Source organism: Petaurus breviceps, unplaced genomic scaffold (assembly GCF_028583685.1).
Source record: "Petaurus breviceps papuanus isolate PSGF00001 unplaced genomic scaffold, PetGlider_PUasm1.0 190, whole genome shotgun sequence".
NCBI classification, from domain to species: Eukaryota; Metazoa; Chordata; class Mammalia; order Diprotodontia; family Petauridae; genus Petaurus; species Petaurus breviceps.
The window spans coordinates 3516355-3537026 of record NW_027185810.1 but is presented as its reverse complement, the minus strand read 5'-3'; the positions used below and the strand labels follow the sequence as shown (position 1 = coordinate 3537026).

At 36.3% G+C, this 20672-nt stretch overlaps 1 protein-coding gene across 3 annotated transcripts in view; it reads left to right on the top strand.

The window, feature by feature from the left end:
- The window catches only part of DTNBP1 (dystrobrevin binding protein 1), a 187768-nt gene that overhangs the window by 93485 nt on the left and 73611 nt on the right, over positions 1-20672 (top strand). For 2 of the 3 annotated variants that reach the window (XM_069092444.1, XM_069092441.1), the window contains exon 7: positions 526-548. The exons of the other annotated variant lie outside the window; for it this stretch is intronic. In XM_069092444.1, coding sequence (XP_068948545.1) covers positions 526-548 — 23 coding nt within the window. The remainder of the gene's footprint in view (positions 1-525; positions 549-20672) is intronic. 3 annotated transcript variants of the gene reach the window in all.

The following is a 20672-nucleotide window of genomic DNA, read 5'->3' as shown; positions in this document are numbered from 1 at the left end:
ACAAAGTAACAAATCAGTTTCATTCCCAGAGGCTTAACTTAGTTCAGAGTAGGATTCAATTAGAGAACTCAGTCCAAAGATGTAAACTACTTTCACAAACATTTACGGTTTTGAAAGGAAAATGTTAATGTTTCATTCTTGATTCTTCTTAATTGAAGAATTTAGATAATTCATATTTAATTTGTCACGGATGAGGGAAAATTGTGTTAATCTGTCCAAAAGAGCATTAACATGAGTTTACTCAACTGGTTCCAGAATACGTATTGTAACATTGTGTACTAATGCTGGCACCATTTAAATTCTTACATGGGCCTGTCATTGTTAATGATTTAACTGAAAAAAATATAGCAACTTTAGTATAATTTGGGCCACCTGTGTTTTAATTTTAGGGAGGTACATGAAAAGTAAATAAGTTAAAATACATTGAGGGTTTTTATAAATAATCTTATTTAAAAATTTTTTAATAGAATTTTAATTATGAAGAGATTATTTACAGTTTATCATTTTGTTTTTATCTTTAAACAGGAAGGAACTTGAAGCCTTCAAAGGTAATTTGTGCATACTTCTAAACTTAAAGTAATGTTTTAATTGATTTTTTCTTGGGAGGGGAAAGGGAAGGAAAGAGGAAATAAACATTTACATAGTACCTATCATGTGTCAGGCAATATGCCAAGTGCTTTGCAAATGCTGTCTCATTTGATCCTCACAATAGCCCTGAAAAGTAGTTGCTCTCACAATTTTACAGTTGTGAAAACTGAGACAAACAGGTTAAGACTTGCCCAGGGTCACACAGCTAGAAAGTATCTGAAGATGGATTTGTACTCAGGTCTTTCTGACTCCAGGCCCAGAGTTCTATCTGCTGCACCACCTAACTGCCCAGGCATGATAAGATTTATTTCATTAAATATGTTAAATTTACATTATTAATGATTTTATAAATTGAATTTAAGTGTCAGTGGCAATCATATTCAGACACCCAGCATCTTCCAAGTAATAGTTTATGCTAATGAGTATTATAGGCATAGTAGGCCAAGAAAATATAAGGCTAGTAATCTCCTGGGACCTTCAGTGTAAAAGATCTTGAAAGGACTGCACAGATCATAACTTTTACCCCTCCTCTTTTAGATGAGGAAGCTGAGTTTCAGAGAGGCTGAGTGATTGCCAGTTGTTATAAATTGTAAATAATTCACATTACCTTAGGTTGGTAGTCTCCAACCTTTACAAAAAGCAGAACCTGCTTTTTACTTCCCACTTTCTAACAGAGTGGTAATGGACTCAGGGTACAGGATGAGATGTATTTTTGGACATGGCTGATGCAGAAATTTATTTTTCCTGGCTGTGCATATTGGTGACAGATTCTGTTTTTTCCTTTTTTTAATTGAGGTAAAAAAAAGAGGAAATACATTTTTAATTGAAAAAATAAAGTTCATTTTTTTAAAAGATGCAATAATATAAATAAAACCAAAATGTGGAAGCAACAAAGCTCAGCAGCAAAGCAACAAATACTGCAGTCATTGTTAGGACCATGATGATAAAGTTAAAAGACTTCTTTCCTTCCCTCCTTTTTTCCTTCCCTCCTTCCTTCTTTCATATTTTTATTAAAATCCACTTCTTTTTATCCGGAGACTAAACCAGTTATAAAGGCACATGCAGCAAATAAAGAAAGTAACAAATTCATCAGAGTAACTAATGCCAGTCTTCCCAATAGAGCTGGACCAGTTAGAGAACAGGAAGAAAAGTAGGGAGAAATTCATCAGATCCCAGTATCACCAGCAGTCAAGGACTCCACAAAATTCTTTCCTGGTAAATGGCTCAGATGAATCAGTCAGCCTAGCTCATGAGCATGTTCAGTTCAGGATATTGGCCCTTTACTTATCACCAACTGGCCATTGACACTGATACAGGGAGGATGTTTCCTTTCTGCTAATATTTGATCATCTTAACTCAGCCCCCTCCATTGTATTTTGTAATGGAGTTTATTCAAAGTAGCTTTTGTGTAAAAATAAATAAAGTACCCTATCATCAAATTGAAAAAATAAAGTGATTGATGTGGCTTTATGAAGATCTCTAGTTTAGAAGATACATCTTTCCATTACCTACAAAGATGAATTTTTAAAAATAACCTGGTAATTATAGGAATTTTGTCAGTGCTAAAGCCCAGAAGAAACTGAGCTTATAAAGAATACTAAGGGATACACAAAGTTACTGTTGTTATGTTTTAATTTTGTTTGTTTGTTTGTTTTGGTTAGTGGAATGAAGAAAATAAAATTTAAAAAGGAATATACCTCTTAAAGTGAATGGGATGATGATAATAGATACAGAAGACAAAATCACTTCACTTTATTTTGCTTGTTCTGTCTTTCCAAAAGACTGATTTTTGGAATGATAGAGCATAAATGGTTAACCAGAAGTTAAAACTTTACTAAGATAAGTGAGAAGAGTAAGAGAGCATCTAATTGCTTTCAGTGAATTTAGTTCACCAGGCCTAGGTGAAGTACATCCCAAAGTACTGGGGGAAAAACAGCAGATGTGATTTCTGGCCTATTCTTGATGGTCTTAGAAACATTGTGGAGAACAGTAGAGGTGCCACACACCTGGAGAAGGGCAAATGTACAGATTTTTTTAAAATTTTATTTTTTCAATGAAAAAACTTTTAATTTCCTTTCCTATTATGGGGGGAATCCCTTGTAAAAATATTCATAGTTAAACAAAATAAATTCCTACATTGGCTACGTAAAAATTACATGCTCCATTCTGTACTTCTCTGTCAGGAAATAGCACTCTTCATCACTGGTCTTATAGAGAATTGTGGTTTGTCATTGCAGTAATCACAGATTATATGTCTTTCAAAGATGTCTTTCTGTTGTAAAGGTTGCTATACATTTTACATATATACATTAATGAATAAATTCTTCTCCTGCTTCTGCTCATCTATTCTGTATCTGTACATATATGTATTTCCAGGTTTCTCTTACCTTTCCTTCTTTCTTTTTTGGGGGGCTTTTCTTATTTCTTATGGTGCAATGATCCATTACATTCATATACTCTTAATTTGTTCAACCATTTTCCATTTAATGGGTACTTACTTGGTTTTGTAGTTCCTTACCACTAAAAAAAAAGTAGCTAAGAATATTTTTGTCCATAGAGATACTTTTCTTCTTTTTGGAGGTATGTGCCTAGTAGTGGTATTACTGGGCCAAAAGACATGTATTATTTAGTAACTTTGGGGTTACTAAAGCTGTTCAGTTGTTTTTCAATCACGTTTGACTCTTTATGATCCCTTTGGGGTTTTCTTGGCAAAAATACTGGAGTGGTTTGCCATTTCCTTCTCCAGCTCATTTTACAAATGAGGAAACTGAGGCAAACAGCATTAAGTTACTTGTCCAGAGTCACACAGGTAGTAAGATGTCTGAGGCCAGATTTGAATTCAGGAAGATGAGTCTTCCTGTCTTCAGACCTGGCACTTTACCTACCATGTTTCCCCAATAATAAGACACTGTCTTATTATTTTTTTTGGACAGAAAAACACCAGAGGGCTTATTTTAATGAACATTGACAGCAATTTTAATAAACAGGTAAATGTGAACAAAAAAATGTACCTTTATTCAATAAGCAAATCACTGGGGAAGAACAGGATGACTGCTCACTGCTGCAGCTCTGATTGGATGCAGCTTGGAGCGCGGCGTGCGTTTCACCCGGGGGGGGGGGAGGTGCATACAGAGGGTACCATAATGTAGCGTGTAGCACAGGGGATCACCTTCACTACAGTAGCAATCTCAATAGGGCTTATTTTCGGGGGAGGGCTTATTTTAGAGGAATCTTACACAGTAAGGGGAGGGCTTATTTTCGGGATAGGTCTTATTATCGGGGAAACACGGTACTGTGTGATTCTAGGATGACAGAACTAATTGACAATTCTATCAATAATGCATATTCATGTACCTGTTTTCCCACAGCCTCTTCAATAATTGTCGGTTTCCTTTTTTTGTCAACTTTGCTAATCTTATGGGTATGAAGTGGAACTTCAGAGTTGCTTTAATTTGCATTTCTCTAACTAGTATTGGTTTCGAGTGTTTTTTAATATGGTTTTTGATAGCTTGATGCCTTCCATAGAAAATGTCTGTTCATATCCTTTGACCATTTATCAATTGGGGAATAGCTCTTATTCTCATACCTTTGAATTAGTTATTTATGTGTCTTGGAACTGAGGCCTTTAACAGAGAAACTTACTGCAATGATTCTCCCTCCTACTCCCAGTTAACAGTTTTCCTTTTATTCTTAACTGCATTCAAACTATACCCTTTTAAAAAGGAGAAAAAAAAAACTTTGATTTTTTAACTGACAAAAATTGACCTTCTCTCCCTCAAACTACTCAGCCATTCACCTGCCCCTACCCACCCTCTTCCCTACCCCCTAAGAAAAAAAGGAAATCTTTGTAACCAATGTGCATAGTTGAACAAATTACTTTGAGGGCTGTATGTGTATGTATGTGTGTGTCTTTAGTCTGAGATTATCACTTTATCTAAGGAGGTTATATATTTTATCATGAGTTGTCTGGAATTGTTCATTATATTAATTTCAGGGGTTGTTTTTTTTGTTTTGATGTTTTGTTTTTTTGCCTTTTGGAGGGCACTTGGGGTTAAGTGACTTGCCCAAGGTCACACAGCTAATTTTTGTGTTAAGTGTCTGAGGCTGGATTTGAACTCAGGTCTTCCTGACTCCAGGGCCAGTGATCTATTTACTGCGCCACCTAGCCGCCCCTTCAGGGCTTTTTTACCTTCTCTTTATAGCCTGTTTGATTTGACTTAGTGAGACAGGAAAAGCATGCTCAGCGCTGTGCTCTAGGTCCGATACAGTCTGCTTCTGCTCCCCTGCCCTTCTTCCCTTTCCTAGGGCCTACTCACAAATTTATCCTTTCTTTCCTTTTAAATCCGTCTTTGAGATCTACTCATTCTTCATTAGATTTTTTTCTCCTTAGGACTAATCCCTCTACTAATCTACTCTTCCTTATTTCCCCTTCTCCCTTTCTCTATTGAGGGAAAAATATTTCTGCCCCTTCCTCCCTTTGACAAGTTCAGATGAAATTGAGGTTCAAGGGTTGCTTGCTCTCCCTTATCCTTTCCTTGGGGTTTGTATATTCTTCAATTTAAACATTCAAGTTTTATAAGATAATGTGTGAGATAATTTTCCCCATTCTTTTCTTCCCTCCCCCCTTTCCACTCCTTTCCCTTTCTTTTAAAAATCATTAAAACATAACAAAACACTCCCAGACTGTTTTATTTAACATTCCATGATCCCAGTGATGATGGGGTTCTGAGGAGACATAGTTATCACCCCATGTGATGATTACCTTGTTTAATCTCTTATATTTTCTTGCTTTACAAAAGACAAAAACAAACTAAAAACACAACCTTTTTATGGTTCTCTTGACTCCTGTGTTTATATTTCAAAGTTTCTGTTCAGCCGTGGTATTTTTTTCTTGTATTTCCCAATCAGGCCTTTGTCAGTTTTGTTTTCGGAATCTTTATGGAGTGCTGTGGGGGAGAGCTCAGCTATAATACTTCCTTCCACTCTGCCCTCTTGGCTGCTTTACACCCTGTAGATTTTCAAAAATGGGAAAAAGGTTGATATCTGTGAGCCATAGGCTGGTAAGTTTGGCTTCTGTTGCTGGCTAAATTCTAAACAACCTTTTTTTTTTAAATGTACGGTTCATGAGCATTTAGAAAAGGAAAGCAGTGATCACTGAAAAACGAATATGGCTTCAGACGAGTCAGAAAGCATATGTTCATGCTTCCTATGTTCCAGTCAATATTTTAAGCACTAGTTGTTTTTAAAAAATGTAAAAGTAGCCCCTGCCCTCAAGTAACATATATTTTATGCTGATTGAAACATACTATTTTTCAGTTTATTTTTTTATGTGTGTGTGTGGGGGGGTGTCTTTTTTACAACATGATTTATAATATAGAAATATATTTAACATGATTATACATGTATAACCAATATCAAATTTCTTACCATCTCAGGAACTGGGAAGGGGAGGGAGGAAGGGAGAGAATTTGGAACTCAAAATTTTTAAAAAGTGAATGTTAAAATTTGTTTTTTCATGTAATTTTAACAAATTAGAAAAAAAACATTCTAATAGGGGTGACAACATATAACTAGGTACATACAAAATCTATTCAGAGTAGGTGAAGGTAATCTGAAGGCAGAAGGCTTTAGCATCTAGGGAGTCTGGGAAAGGCAGGTCTTCTATAGAAAATGGAACTTTCTGATGAAAGAATCCCAGAAGCCCAAGAGACAAACAAGGGGACAGAGCATGCTTTGCATGGCAGAGAGCCAGCACCAAGACCCAGACACAGGACATGGAATAGTTTGAGAACTAGCAATGTTGCTATAGTGGCATGTGTGTGTGGAGGGGGATAAATTCAGTCAGTCAACAAGCATCTATTAGGCACCTGTTGTATTCCAGGCATTGTGTTAAGCACTGCAGATACAAAAAAAAAAAAAAAACCAACAAAAACCAGACCCTTCTCTCAAGGAGTGTGCAGTCTGATTTGGGAGACAACTTAGGAAATGGATAGGTGGATGGATGGATGGATGGATGGATGGATGGATGATCATAGAGGGAAGGGTTAAGATTAGGAGCATGATGTTGATAATGAACGAGCAAAGAAAACTGGAAAATAGGAGTCAAACTGAGAAAAGAAGAATCAGGAGAGATTAGTGTCATAAAAACCCTAAGAGGAGAGAGTATCCAAAAGGTGATCAAGGGTATCAAAGCCTATGGACAAATCAAGAAAGATCAAGAAAATGCCATTAGATTTGACTATTAAAAGATCATTGGTAACTTTGTAGAAAACAGTTTCAGTTGAATAATGTAGTCAGAAGCCAGACTATAGAGGTTTTAGAATTGAATGAAAGGAGAATTGGAGACACTGAGTATAGATAGCTTTTTTCCAAAAAGTTTAGCTGCAAGCATATTAGCTAAAAGAGTTGCTAGGTTCTTGTAAATGTTTTTAAAGGGCAGTGGAAATTTGAGTATGTTTGTGTAGGCAGCTGGTAAGAAACCAGTAGATTAAGTAGAGATGAAAAATCAACACAACAGAAATGTAAGAGCAGAAGAAGTCGGTTAGAAAGAAGAAAGGGATGGCATCAAAGGCTCATGTAGAATATTTAGTCCTTGTGCTAATCAACATTTTTAACAATGATTTGCAGGAAGAAATGAACAGTATACATTCATCAGATTTATACATAGCATGATGGGGGAAGGTATTACTTAACAAATTGGAAGCAGGATGCTGAAAGAAATTGGCAGACTAGAGTGATGGACAGAGTCTTGTAAGATTTAATTAGGGATAAGCACAAAGACCAACACTAAGAGTAAAAAATAAACTTCACAAATAGAGGATGGAGAAGGCATGATCACATAATAATTTGTGTGAAAAATTGGAATGTTTTAGTGTTCTACAGGCACAATGAGTAAGTCACAGAACAACCCCCCAAAAGCTAATGTTATCTTAAGTGGATCTTAGAGGCAACTAGGTAGGTGGGTCAGTGGATAGAACATTGGTCCTGGAGTCAGGGAGAGACCTGAGTTCAGAATCAATCTCAGACACTTACTAGCTGTGTGACTATGGCTAAGTCACTTATTCTTTGTTTGCCTCATTTTCTTTAACTGTAAAATGAAGATAATTAGGATTACCTTCTTTCCAGGGTTGGTGAGAATATGAAATGAAATGATATTTGTAAAGTGCTTAGCACAGTGCCTGATACATAATAGGCACTTAAGTCCTTCCTTCCTTCTATCTATCCATCCATTAAGAGGAGATAGCATCCAGAACTACTAGACTCTTTACTTCATCTGAAGAATTGTGTTTGGTGCTGGGTGCCACATTTTAAGAAGGATGCTAATAAGCTGGAGGTTGTCTAGTAGTGGTGAAAAGACTGGACCATGTGGTGAAATAACCAGTTGAAAAAAATGAGCGTATTTTGCCTATAGAAAACTTGGGGAGTGTGAATGAAGAACATGTTAACTATCTCCAAGTGTTTGAAAGGCTGTCATGGGGAGACATTAGAATAGATTTGTTCTGCTTTGCCCCAGAGACAGAACAAAGATCCACAGTGGAAAATGACTGGGAAGCAGTTCTATGGAAAACTCTATATAAGAGCTCTATTAAGAGCTCTCTGAAAGTGGAAGGAATGCTTTGTACGGTAATTGGTTTTCTTACCTTCCTTCTTCCCCAGGGAAAGTCTTCAAGCAGAGGTTGAATAGCCACTTTTTGTGGAATTCATGGTCTGTTATGATCTAGACAAGACAACCTCTGAAGTACCTTACAAATCTGAAATGAAATGATTCTGTCTGTCTCTACAGAAGAGCCGTTGTGCTGGCTTCTCACTTAAGGATCTCCAAAATTTCTGTGAGGCTTCCAAATTGCTTTGCCACCTGGATTGGATTACACCCCTGAGATTGCCTTTTCCTCCAGAGACCCCACCAGATCTCTAGGATTGGAGTACAAAAAAAAAGGCTTCTCATCCTCCTCCTCTTTTTCTAGCATCAGTAGGCTAGAGCAAGTTTACTGGGATTTAGAATTTGCAAAAATTACATTGTTTCTTGGTTCTTTTTTTTGCATCTTTTATTTTGACTCATCACATTTTCTAAGTTTTTCCTGTTTATTTTCTTTTTTATCAGAAAACTTTTTTCTTCTCCCTATTTTCTAAAGACCTAATTCTTTTTCTGCATCTTTTGTGTAATCCCTCTCTGAGGTAGGAGAGTGCAAGCATTATTGTCACTTTGGTTTATATATTTTGATCAGGAACTGTGATGTCATTGGTTTAAGGAACTCCCCTTGAGGAAATTCCCTCCACCAAAACACATTGGTAACTGATATACAACTTGTACTCGTAGATAGTAGTCTGAGGCACTAAGATTTTAAGTGACCAGTACAGGATTGCACAATATATGAGACATAGGACTTGAACAAAATTATTCCACACTCCAGGCCTTTTCTCCCACATCGTAGCTGTCTTTCCTCCTACCATCTCTTCTGGCTGTGTGATAGTGAGTAAGTCACTCAACCTCTTTGGTTCTTAAAATCCTATAAATTCAAAATCTGTAAAGTTGAGAGTCTATATGTTTTCCAGGGTTCATTCCAGCTCTTAAAAGTCAGTGCTTTTAAAGGCCTGCAAAAGTCCTTCCTACCTTTTAAGGAACCATCAAAGAAGAAGAAATGAAGGATGATTTTTAGTGTTGTTATCCCCTTCTGGTCACAGAGGTTTTTGCTGAAAGAGAAGGAAATAATTTTTTTTCTGATTCACAGAACCTTTTAATATGTAGGCGTGGTTTAATAGTACATCCGCAAATTCACATTAGTCTACCTTCCTAGAGAAAAATTGTTTCCATGGCTATGGAAACTGGAATAAACTTAAAATTACCTTTAGTCTATTCCTATTATTCACTTTGTACTTTCTGTGGCTTCTCAGTCACTCAGTCTTACAACCTGTATGTCATCCTTAACTCCTTCCTCTCACTCAACCTCCCTATCCAATATGTTGCCAAGGCCTGTTGATTTTACCTTGGTATAGTCTCTTGAATAAGCCTCCTTTTCTCTTCTGGCACTGTTGCCACCTTGATAAAAACCCTCATTATCTCCCTGCCTTTAGTTTCTTCCCACTCCAGTCTATCCTCCACAAAGCAGTCAAAGTAATTTTCTTCAAGCACAGGTCTGACTGTGTCAGCCCTACTCAAATTTCATGGGTGCCCCATCACCTCCAGGATCAAATACATAAAATCCTATGGCTTTTGAAGTCCTTCATAGCCTGCCCCTACCCATCTTTCTAGTCTTCTTTTATAGTATAGTCTCCCATGTATTCTTCAACCCATTGACACTGATCTCTGTGCTATTTCTATAACGAAACACTCCATCTCCTGATTCCAAGCATTTTTTCTGGCTGAATCCCATGCCTGGAATGCCCCATGCTCTCCTTCCTCATCACCTCCTCTTGATTTCCTGGTTTTCTTCAAATCTCTGCTGAATTCCTTCCTTCTACAAGAAACTTTTCCCAATCCACCTTAATTCTCGTGCCTCTCTTCTACTACTTATGTCCAATTTATCCTTTATCCATCTTGTTTGCTTACAGTTTTCTATATGTTGTCTCCTCTGTTAGACAATATGCTCCTTCAGATCAGGGACTATTTCTTTTCCAGGAACTATCTTTTTGCTTTTTTTGTATATCTAACACTTGGTACAATGGCTGGAACACAGTCGATGTTTAATAAATGTTTATCTACAGACTGACTTACTGGTTATTAATTGATTTTGTTCTTTCAACTTTCATTAGATATTGGCATTCCTGTCTAGTAAAATGGTTTCTAGCATGCCATTCATAGTTATGATGTTTGAGTGTGTTTCATTTGATAATTTCAGAATTCTGCTACTTAAAGAGAAAGAGATATCTTGCCACTATATCTTTAATTTTGTTATTATTCTGGTGTGATTAGACAATACCTAGGTTTCTCTTTGACCAGATAATTTCTTAAACAAATGTAGCAAATTATTAAATTCATGGCCAGATTGTTGAGGCTAATGTTACTGGAATGATTGTATCTTGTGGTCTCTTACTTAGCATATCATTGTTTACATTCAAGTTGAGAACAGCTTGCTGCAAGTAATGAAAAAAAACGGAAATCCCCACAAAGTGTTCTTACCCTCTGTCTTTTTGGTTGACTAGATTAGCTTATATAACAAGCTAAAAGAAAAAAAAAACAATTAAGTTAATGTGAATAGACAGAGAAGGACACAGATTATGTAAAATGTCAGTTTGATTCCTTTCTTAACTGTGGCAGCGTTTGAAGAGCTAACATTTATCTAGCACTTCAAAGTTTGCAAAATGCTTTTTATATTCATTGTCTGCCTAAGAACTAAATATGAGAAAAGTCTAGGAAATATAAAAAAATTAATTTAGACACTAAATGCCTCATTTAAACATTAACCCCTATAGAGATGCCATGTTGAACAGCACATCAAATTTACTCAAATCCAGAATTAAAGTACTTTTTAAAAAAAAACCAAATTGATTTGGGGAAGTTATGGTGTTGCATGGAGTTATATTATTAACTGGTTTTATATAAGTATTTCCCCTTTCATATTTTGTCAGTTTTAGTTTGCAGTGAGTAACTGATAACATAGATGGAACAGGAAAACCAGAAATTTGACTGTTAGCCCAAGTTATTAGTAAAGACTTTTTTTTAATCATCCAGATATATTCCAGGATGTTTTATTTTTTCCTTATCAGAAATGCACAAGAAAAAAATTGGCACTAAGTTTTCCACCATCTTTTAATTTTACTTAAAAATAGTTGCCTTATACATATGTTGCAAGGGTCCTGTTTTAATTTTTCTTCCCAATGGGAAGAAGTAGGAAAGAAAATAAATTTTTGTTAATTGAAAAAAAATTAGATCACCCCAAAAAATTTTTAAAAGTAGCTACTTTAAAACTGCTTTTGAGAGTTTCCTGCATTCTTCCTTCCCACAGCATCCTATAAAGATAAATTTAGCAGTGCAGATAGTTAAAGCTGAGCCTAAATGATTAGGTTCTGAAATCTCCCATGTACACTTCTTTCATGATAACTGTTAAGTTCCTATTCCACCTATATCACATAAGTTAATTGCACAGTGCTATTGAAATCATTTGTTTTTTTAGCTGAGCAAAAAGAATATTTTCTTTTACCCTATGGGGGCAGATAATTCATGTAGGTCATAAAAATATTATACAATACTTATAGGAGTTCATTAGAAAAAAGAAAGAGTTTTCAGGAATCCTGGTTGTATACTTTTCAGTATAATACATCATTGGTCCTGATGTGTGATCAAAGTTTTCATAATCCTTAGAAAAACAAGATTTCTTATTTAAATTTGGCTTTATATTGACTTGCTTTTATATTCAGTACATATTTATCATTAATAGCACTTTTCACTTTCTGTTTTTCAAAATAGTACTTTTTGGGTTACTTATATTCATAAGGGTGCAATTCTAATCCAGGCCTCTGGAAACCATGTTCAGTGAGATTTCTATTACATCTCTCTCACTTTTTTTTTTAGCTTCATGTGTAATCATTTTCAATTTTTTTTATGTTTTTATTTTTTACTTTTTTTAATCAAATGCTTTATTAACTTCTAGTTTCCATCATTCATTTCCACAATATTTTGAGTTACAAATTTTCTCCCCGTTTTTCCCCTACCCACCACCCCAACACAGCAATCCCACTGGATCTTCCCTCCTCTAATCTGTTCTCTCCCATATCTTCTCCCATACCCCCTCCGACTTTCCTGCATGGTGGATCTCTATGCGTCAATGCCTGTATATCTTATTTCCCAGTTACATGTAAAATAATATTGATAATAGTATGTATATATATATATATATATTTTAAACATTTGATTTTAAAACTTTGAATTCCAGATTCATTCCCTTCCTTCCTTGTCACCCACCCTTACTGGGAAGATAAGCATTTCAGCAGAGGTTATACATGTGTAGCTATGCAAAACATTTCCATAGTGGATATATTGTAAAAGACTAACTATATTTCCCTCCCTCCTATCCCACCTCCTACTTGTTCTGTTCTCTACTTTGATCCTGTCCCTTTTCAAAAGTGGATGCTTCCAACTTCCCTCCCCCCAAGCCTGCCCTCCCTTCAATCATCCCCCCTCTCATCCCCTTCCCCCTACTCTCCTGTAGAGTGAGATACCCTATTTAGTGTGTATGTCATTCCCTCCCAAAGCCAAATTTAATGAGAATAAAGTTGATTCATTCCCTTTTGCCTTCCTGTTCTTCCCCTCCATTGTAATTTCCCTTGCATCTTCTATATGAGACAGTTTATCCCATTCTGTCTCTCCCCATCTCCTCTCATTATATTCCTCTCTCACCTCTTAATTTCACCTTTTAAGTATCATCCCTTCCCATTAAATTGATGCTGTACCCTCTGTCTATGTATACCTGTACACATATATACAGACATTCACATATGTATTCATACAGCCATATACCCTCCTATATAGGCATATATATGTATATGTGTGTGTGTATACATGCACACATTTCTATTCCTTTCAATTTTTCTGATACTGAGAAAAATTTCATAAGGTGCAATGATCATTTTTCCATGTAGGAATGCAAATAGTTCAGCTTTGATAACTTTCTTATGATTTCTTTTCCTTGTTTACCTTATCATGTTTATCTTGCTTCTTGTATCTGAATGTCAGATTTTCTATTCAACTCTGGTTTTTTCAGCAAGGATGCTTGAAAGTCCTCTATTCCACTGAGTGACCATATTTTCCCCTGAAACATGATACTCAGTTTTGCTACTCTTAGTTTTAATCCCAGCTCTTTTGACCTCCGGAACATCATATTCCAAGCCCTTTGATCCCTCAGTATAGAAGCTGCCAGATCCTATGTTATCCTGATTGTGTTTCCACAACATTCAAATTGTTTCTTCCTGGCTGCTTGTAATATTTTCTCCTTCATCTGGGAATTCTGGAACCTGGCTATAATATTCCTAGGAGTTTTCTTTTTGGGATCTTTTTCAGGAGTTGATCAGTGGATTCTTTCAACCTCTATTTTGCCCTCTGGTTCTAAAACATCAGGGCAATTTTCCTTGAGAATTTCTTGAAAGATGATTTCTAGGTTCTTTTTTTGATCATGGCTTTCAGGTAGTCCAGTAATTTTAAATTATCTCTCCTGGATAATCTATTTTCCAGGTCAGTGGTTTTTCCCATGAGATATTTCACATTGCCTTCTATTTTTTCATTTGTTTGGATCTGTTTAATTGAGGCATATCAAAGACCAGGAATAATTATTCCCTACTGCTTCAATTCCAAAACTTCTCTCTTTAATTATCTAAACAACCTTTTAGCCACTCTTTTCCAGCAAAGGAACTCACCTCCTGCTCTACTTAGAAAATCGAGGCCATTTGTGGGAAGCACCTTCTCCCTAATTCTGTATCTCAAATTTTCTCATCAGTATAACCCATTCTCTTCTCTTTTGCTCCATTCTGTGGGGAAAAAGGTGAACCTGCTTGTCAAGTTCATCTCCTTTATTTGTGTCCCTGATCCCATCCTTCTCAACTCTTCTGGGAGCCTGGCCCTTCAGTCATTCCCCCCTCTATAATTATCAGTCTCTTTCTATCTACTGGCTCCTTCCCTGCTGCCTATGGATCTTACCATCCTTAAAAAGCATTTGACTCTTCCATCCCCTCAAACTCAACCTATTTTTCTCATCCCTTTTATAGCCAAACTCTTGGGAAAAATTTATACTCATTGCCCCCATTTCCTTACCACTTACTTTCAGTATCTTGAATATATTGCTTTCTTCTCTCCTCACCTAAATCTGTTCTCTTCAAGGTGATCAATGATCTCTTAATTTATAAATCTAATATCCTTTTCTCAGCTCTCAATCTTCTCCACCTCTGAAGTATTTGACATTGTTGACCACTCTCCTTCCTAGTTACTTTGTTCTCTCTTTTTTTTTTTTTAGGGTACTGTTCTCTGCTACTTTTCTTTCTGTCAGTCTGAACACTTCTTCTAAGTCTCTTTGCTGGATAATTATCTGTCTCCTGCCTCCATTATGTTGGTATCCCCCATGACTCTGTCGTACCTCCTATACTCCTTTCTCTCTACAGTCTCTCTCCTTTCTTTCTGAGTATAAATTAAGCTATTCAGCTCCCAGTGATTTAATTATCATCTTTGTGCAGATGAATATCTAATCTAGATGATCAGTTCTAATTTCTCTTCTGAATTCCAATTTTTTTAATTTGATATTTTATTTTCCCCCCAATTACATGTAAAAACAATTTTTAACATTCATTTTTTCTAACTTTTTTGTTCCAAATTCTCTCCTTCCCTCCCCTGACTCCTCACTTGAATTAGGTTTTATATGTGTAGTCATGCAAGGCCTATTTCCATATTAGTCATGTTGTGAAAGAAAACACAGACCAAAAAATAAAGTGAAAAAAAAGTAGCTTCAGTCTGCATCCAGATTCCATCAGTTCTTTGCCTGGAGATGGATAGCATTTTTTATCCTTAGTATTGCTGAGAATAGCTAAGTCATTCACAGCTGATCATTGTACAATATTGTGATTACTATGCACACTGTTCTCTTGGTTCTTCTCACTTCACTTTGTATCAGTTGATGTAAACCTTTCCAGACTTTTCTAAAACCATCCTGCTTGTCATTTCTTAGATCACAAATCGTCACAATCATATTCCCCAACTTGTTCAGTCATTCCACAATTGACTGGCATCCTCTTAATGTCCAATTCTTTGCCACCACTAAAAGAACTGCTGTAAACATTTTTATACATAAAAGCCCTTTTCCCTTTCTGTTTTTTATCTCTTTGGGATTCAGACCTATTAGTGGTTTTACTTGGTCAAAGAGTATACATAGTTTTATAAATAACCCTTTGGGCATAGTTCCAAACCGCTCTACAGAATGGTTGAATCAGCCTACAACTTCACTAACTGTGTTATTGTCTTAGTTTACCCTTATATAAAATTTGTTATTTTCCTTTTCTGTCATATTAGCCAATCTGATAGGGATAGGATGGTACCTCAGAGTTGCTTTCATTTGCATTTCTATAATCAGTAGTGATTTTGAGCATTTTTATATGACTACAGATAGGTTTGATTACTTTATCTAAAAACTGCCTGTTTCTATCCTTTGACTGTTCATCAATCTGGAGATGGCTCGTATTTTTATCACTGTGACTCAGCTCTCTATGTATTTGAGAAATTAGACCCTTACCAGAGATACTTGCTGAAAATTTTTTTCATAATTATTATTATTAACTGTATTTCTCTCCATCTTATTTCTTCCCCTTTTAACCTACTCTCTGTCTCCTTTTACCCTGTCCATCCTCAAAACTGTTTTTGCTTCTGATTATTGCCTCCCCCAATCTGCTCTCCCTTCTATCAGCACCTCCTCCCTTTCTCTTATTCCCTTCCCTTTCTATTTTCCCATTGGGTAATATAAATTTCTATATCCAATTAAGTGTGTGTATGTCATTCCCTCTTTGAGCCATTTCCATTGATAGTAAGGTTAAATGCTCCTACCTACCTTCCCCATCTTCCCCTCCACTGTAAAAGCTCTTTCCTGCCTCTTTTATGTGATATAATTTACCTCATTCTGCCTCTCCCTTCCCCCTTTTCCTAGTACATTCCTCTTTCTCACTTTTATTTTTTTAGATATAGTTCCTTCCTATTCAACTCACACACCTGCCCTCTGTCTAAAGATATTAGGAGTTACAAGTATCATCTTCCCACGTGGGAATGTAAACAATTTAACCTTATTGAATTCCTAATGAATTTTCTTTCATATTTACCTTTTTATGCTTCTTTTGAGTCAGTTTTTGAAAGTCAGATTTTCTATTCAGCTCTTGTCTTTTGATCAGGAATGCTTGAAAGTCCTCTGTTTCATTGAATATCCATTTTTTCCCCTGAAGGACTATACTCAGTTTTACTGGGTAGGTGATTCTTGGTTGTAATTCTAACTCATTTGCCCCCCAGAAAAGCTGCTAAACCTTGTGTTACACTCACCATGGCACCATGATATTTGAATTTTTTCTTTCAGAATGCTTGCAGTATTTTCCCCTTGACCTGGGAGCTCCAGAATTTGGCTATAATATTCCTGGGAGTTGCCATTTTGGGATCTCTTTCAGGAGGTGATTGGTAGATTTTTTCAATTTCTGTTTTACCTCTGATTCTAGCATGTCAGCACAGTTTTCTGTGATGATTTCTTGAAAAATGATATCTAGGCTTTTTTTTTTTTGAGAGCATGACTTTTGAGTAGTTCCAGTAATTCTTATATTATCTCTCCTCAATCTATTTTCCAGGTCAGTTGTTTTTCCAGTGAGATATTTCATAGTTTCTTCTTTTTTTTAATTCTTTTGATTTTTTCTAAATTGATTCATGTTATCTCATGGAGTCATTAGCTTCCACTTGTCCAATTCTAATTTTTAAAGAATTATTTTCCTCAGGGGCGATAGGCGGCACAATGAATAGAGCACTGGCCCTGGAGTCAGGAGAACCTGAGTTCAGATTTGGCCTCAGACACTTAACACTTACGATCTGTGTGACCTTTGGCAAGTCATTTAACCCCAAGTGCCTTGCCTTCCCCCCTCCAAAAAAAATAATAATTATTTTCTTCAATTAACTTTTGTACCTCTTTTTGCATTTAGCCAATTTTATTTTTTCAGGCATTTTCTTTGGTGAATTTTTGTATAGCTTTTTCCATTTGGCTGATACTGCTTTTTAAAATAATCTTCTGTTTACTGGATTTTTGTGCCTCTTTTGGCACTATTTAGTCTATTTTATTTTTACACTGTGTTTTGTGCTCCTTTACCAAGCTGTTGACATTTTTCATTATTTTCTTGCATCACCCATTTCTTTTTCCATTTTTTCCTCTGCCTCTCTTATTTAATTTCTAAGTTCCTTTTTGAGCTCTTCTCGGAATTCTTTTTGGCCTTGAGACCAATTCTTTGAGGCTTTGGACGTAGCAATTTTGACTGTTGTCTTCTGAGTTTGTGTTTTGATCTTACCTGTCACCATAGTAACTTTCTGTGGTCAGGATTTCTTTTTGTTGTTGTTTACTCATTTTCCCGGCATATTTCTTTGTGTTAAAGTTGGGCTCTGCTCCTGGGGTGGAAGGGATATTGTCCCAAGCTTCCAGGTTTTTGTGCAGTTTTTTTAGAGCTAGTTTTTGGAGCCTGTAAACTTTCAGTTCTCCCAAGGTGGTATGATCTAAAAGAGAGGTGTGTTTACTACTATCCTGGCTTGTGCTTCAGTCTATAACTGACCATAAGCACTCTTTTTTGCCATGAAAATCTGACCGGTATTCCTGTTCCTCTGTGGCTGCAAGCTCTGGTATTCTAGGATTCCTCTTCTCCCTGGGACTGTGATCCAGATCTGAATATGGGTAATGCAACAGAGTCCTGGATCCATTGCCAGCAAAGCGACCCCTGCAATCTCCTGACCAATTTTCTAACCCCTTTACTGTCTGTGGGCTGAGAGCTCTGGAAGCAGCTGCTGCTGTGACTGATTCAGTTACCCTCAAGTCCTGCTGCTTGCTGGTTTCCTGTAGTGAGGTCTATACTAGTACAGCTTGCACTAACTAGCCTATGCTTGATGCTCACCCCCATGCAATAGAACTTTCCTGCTGACCTAATAAGTTGTCTTACACTGAAACATTTCACTTTGTCCTGTTGTAGATTCTGCCACTCCAGAATTTGTTTTGAGGTGTTATCTGATTAGACATTAGTGTCACAGGCAAGGAGGCATCAATCAGCAAGGTATATGAAAGATGGAAGTTACTAGCACAGGGTTCCTGATAGATTCAAGAATAGGGAGGGAGAACCATGAAGGAAAAAGGAGTAATATCTTAGGATAGAGAAAGCTTTATCACAAAGAAAACTAGACCTAAAAAAGCTATGGGTTTTTTTTTTCAGTACTGCCTCCACTCATAAACAAAATATAAATTAAAACAACTCTGAACTTTTATCCCACACCCACTTGGCAAAGATGATAGAATATAGAAATAGTCAATGTTGAAGGGATTGTGGGAAGACCAGCATACTAGTACACTGCTGGTGGAACTGTGAAGTGATCCAACTGTTCCGCTAAACAATTTAAAGTTATACAAGAAAAAGTAACTAAATTGCTCATACCTTCTGAGGCAGTGATCCTGCTAAGAGAAATATAGCCCTGGTGAGGTCAGTTATAGAAAGAAAGGTCTAATAAATATATTAAAGTGTTCAAAATTTTTGTCAGTAGTGAAAAACCAGAAACAAATTAGGCAAGTGATAATTGGGAAATAGCTTAAGATGGAAGTGCCAGACATGCAGCCCACAACACTCCTAAATGTGGCCTGAATCATATTAAAATTTATTGGGGGCATATTTAACAAAATAAATTAATAAAAAAATGAAATATACAAACATATATGGCTTTCTAAGTCAATCTGTAGTCTACAGGGATCTTTATGTATAGTTTTAGTGACTTCCATTTCTTTGTGAGTTCAACACCACTGGTTTACAATATAATATATGAATGTAATGTAATAATATTAAAACATAAGAAACAGGGAGCATGAAAAATCCAGGAAGATTTGTATAAACTGCTGAAATTAAGAAAGCAGAACCAAGGTAATGTTATACATAATAAGTACAATAACGTAAAAAAAAAAAAACACCAGCCACTAAAATGCAGCAAAACTCACATTTATCGCAGTGCCTAATCTTCATCCCAGAGAACATAGATAGTGAATCCCACACTTCCTTTCAGTAAGGAGGAAGGAGACTGTGGATAGGGATGTGGCATATTCTGTTAGATGCAGTCTCTCTTCTAGTTGGTTTTGTTTAACAATCAGAAAAGCTAGCATTTATATATTGTTTTAAGGTTTGCAAAGCACCCTAAGCATATTAACTCATTTTGGGGGGATTTTTTATGTGGTTATTGCAAGGAAAACTTCAAAGATTATAATTGGGAATTATGATGGGAAATTATTGGGGTATAAACAAAAGGTCAACTTTAAAAATGCAAAAATTCATACTGTTGCTAACAGGTTATCTCAAGAATTCAGTGGAGGAAAAGATAGATGTAAGGAACAAGACCTAGAGAGACCTCAGGTCAGACCATGTCACCCTCCTAATCAATAAAATCCAGTGGTTCCCAGGTGCCCCTACAAACAAATATAGAATCTGTCCTCTACCACCTGAATTCTTCTTACCTTATCGATTTTCTCATATGTTATTTCCTTCAACGTATTCTGTGATCCAGCAGTGCTGTCTGTCTTGCTGTTCTTCCTACATGACACTCCATCTCCTGAGAGTGCCCTTTCTTTAGTTTTCCCCCATGTCCATTGTACTTTCTTAAAATGCTCACTTTCACTTTCTGGTTTCCCTGAAGACTCAGGTCAAATCCTACTTTCTGTAGGAGTTTTCCCTAGTCTTTTCCCTTTTCCTCCCTTCCCATACCTTCTCTCAGAGATTACCTTCCATTTTTTCTGCATATGTCCTGTATGTGTTAAGTTATATACATGTTATCTCACCAACTAGAACATAAGCTCCTTGAGGGCAAGGACAGTGTTTTTACCTTTGTATTCTCAGCACTTAGCACAATGCCTGACACATCACCAAAATTTAATGAATGGATTCTGGTCATTTCATTATCTTATTATCTTTGCCTTTTCCTTTTTCTACCCACTCCTGGGGATCCACATAAGCCATAAATTTTCCTTTCTGTAAGGTGAAACACACCTGATACAGGTCTGCTATTTTCAGCAGTATTGATCTAATTTTTCTGTGAGAGCCAGCCCCTAATTCCCAGCATTGTCATTTTTTCATATGACTGTTGATCATTTGTTTTGTCTTTTTTAAAAACTTTTGTTCATATTCTTTAGTCACTTGCATATTAGAGAATGGTTCTTAGTCTTATAAATTTCTATTAATTCTCTTCAGTATTATCGAAGGTATCTGATACAAAGATTTTTTTCTCCACTCAATAGTGTTCCTCTTCTAGTCATGTTGTGAGAGAGAGAGAGAGAGAGAGAGAGAAAGAGAGAGAGAGAGAGAGAGAGAGAGAGAGAGAGAGAGAGAGAGAGAGAGAGAGAGAGAGAGAGAGAGAGAGA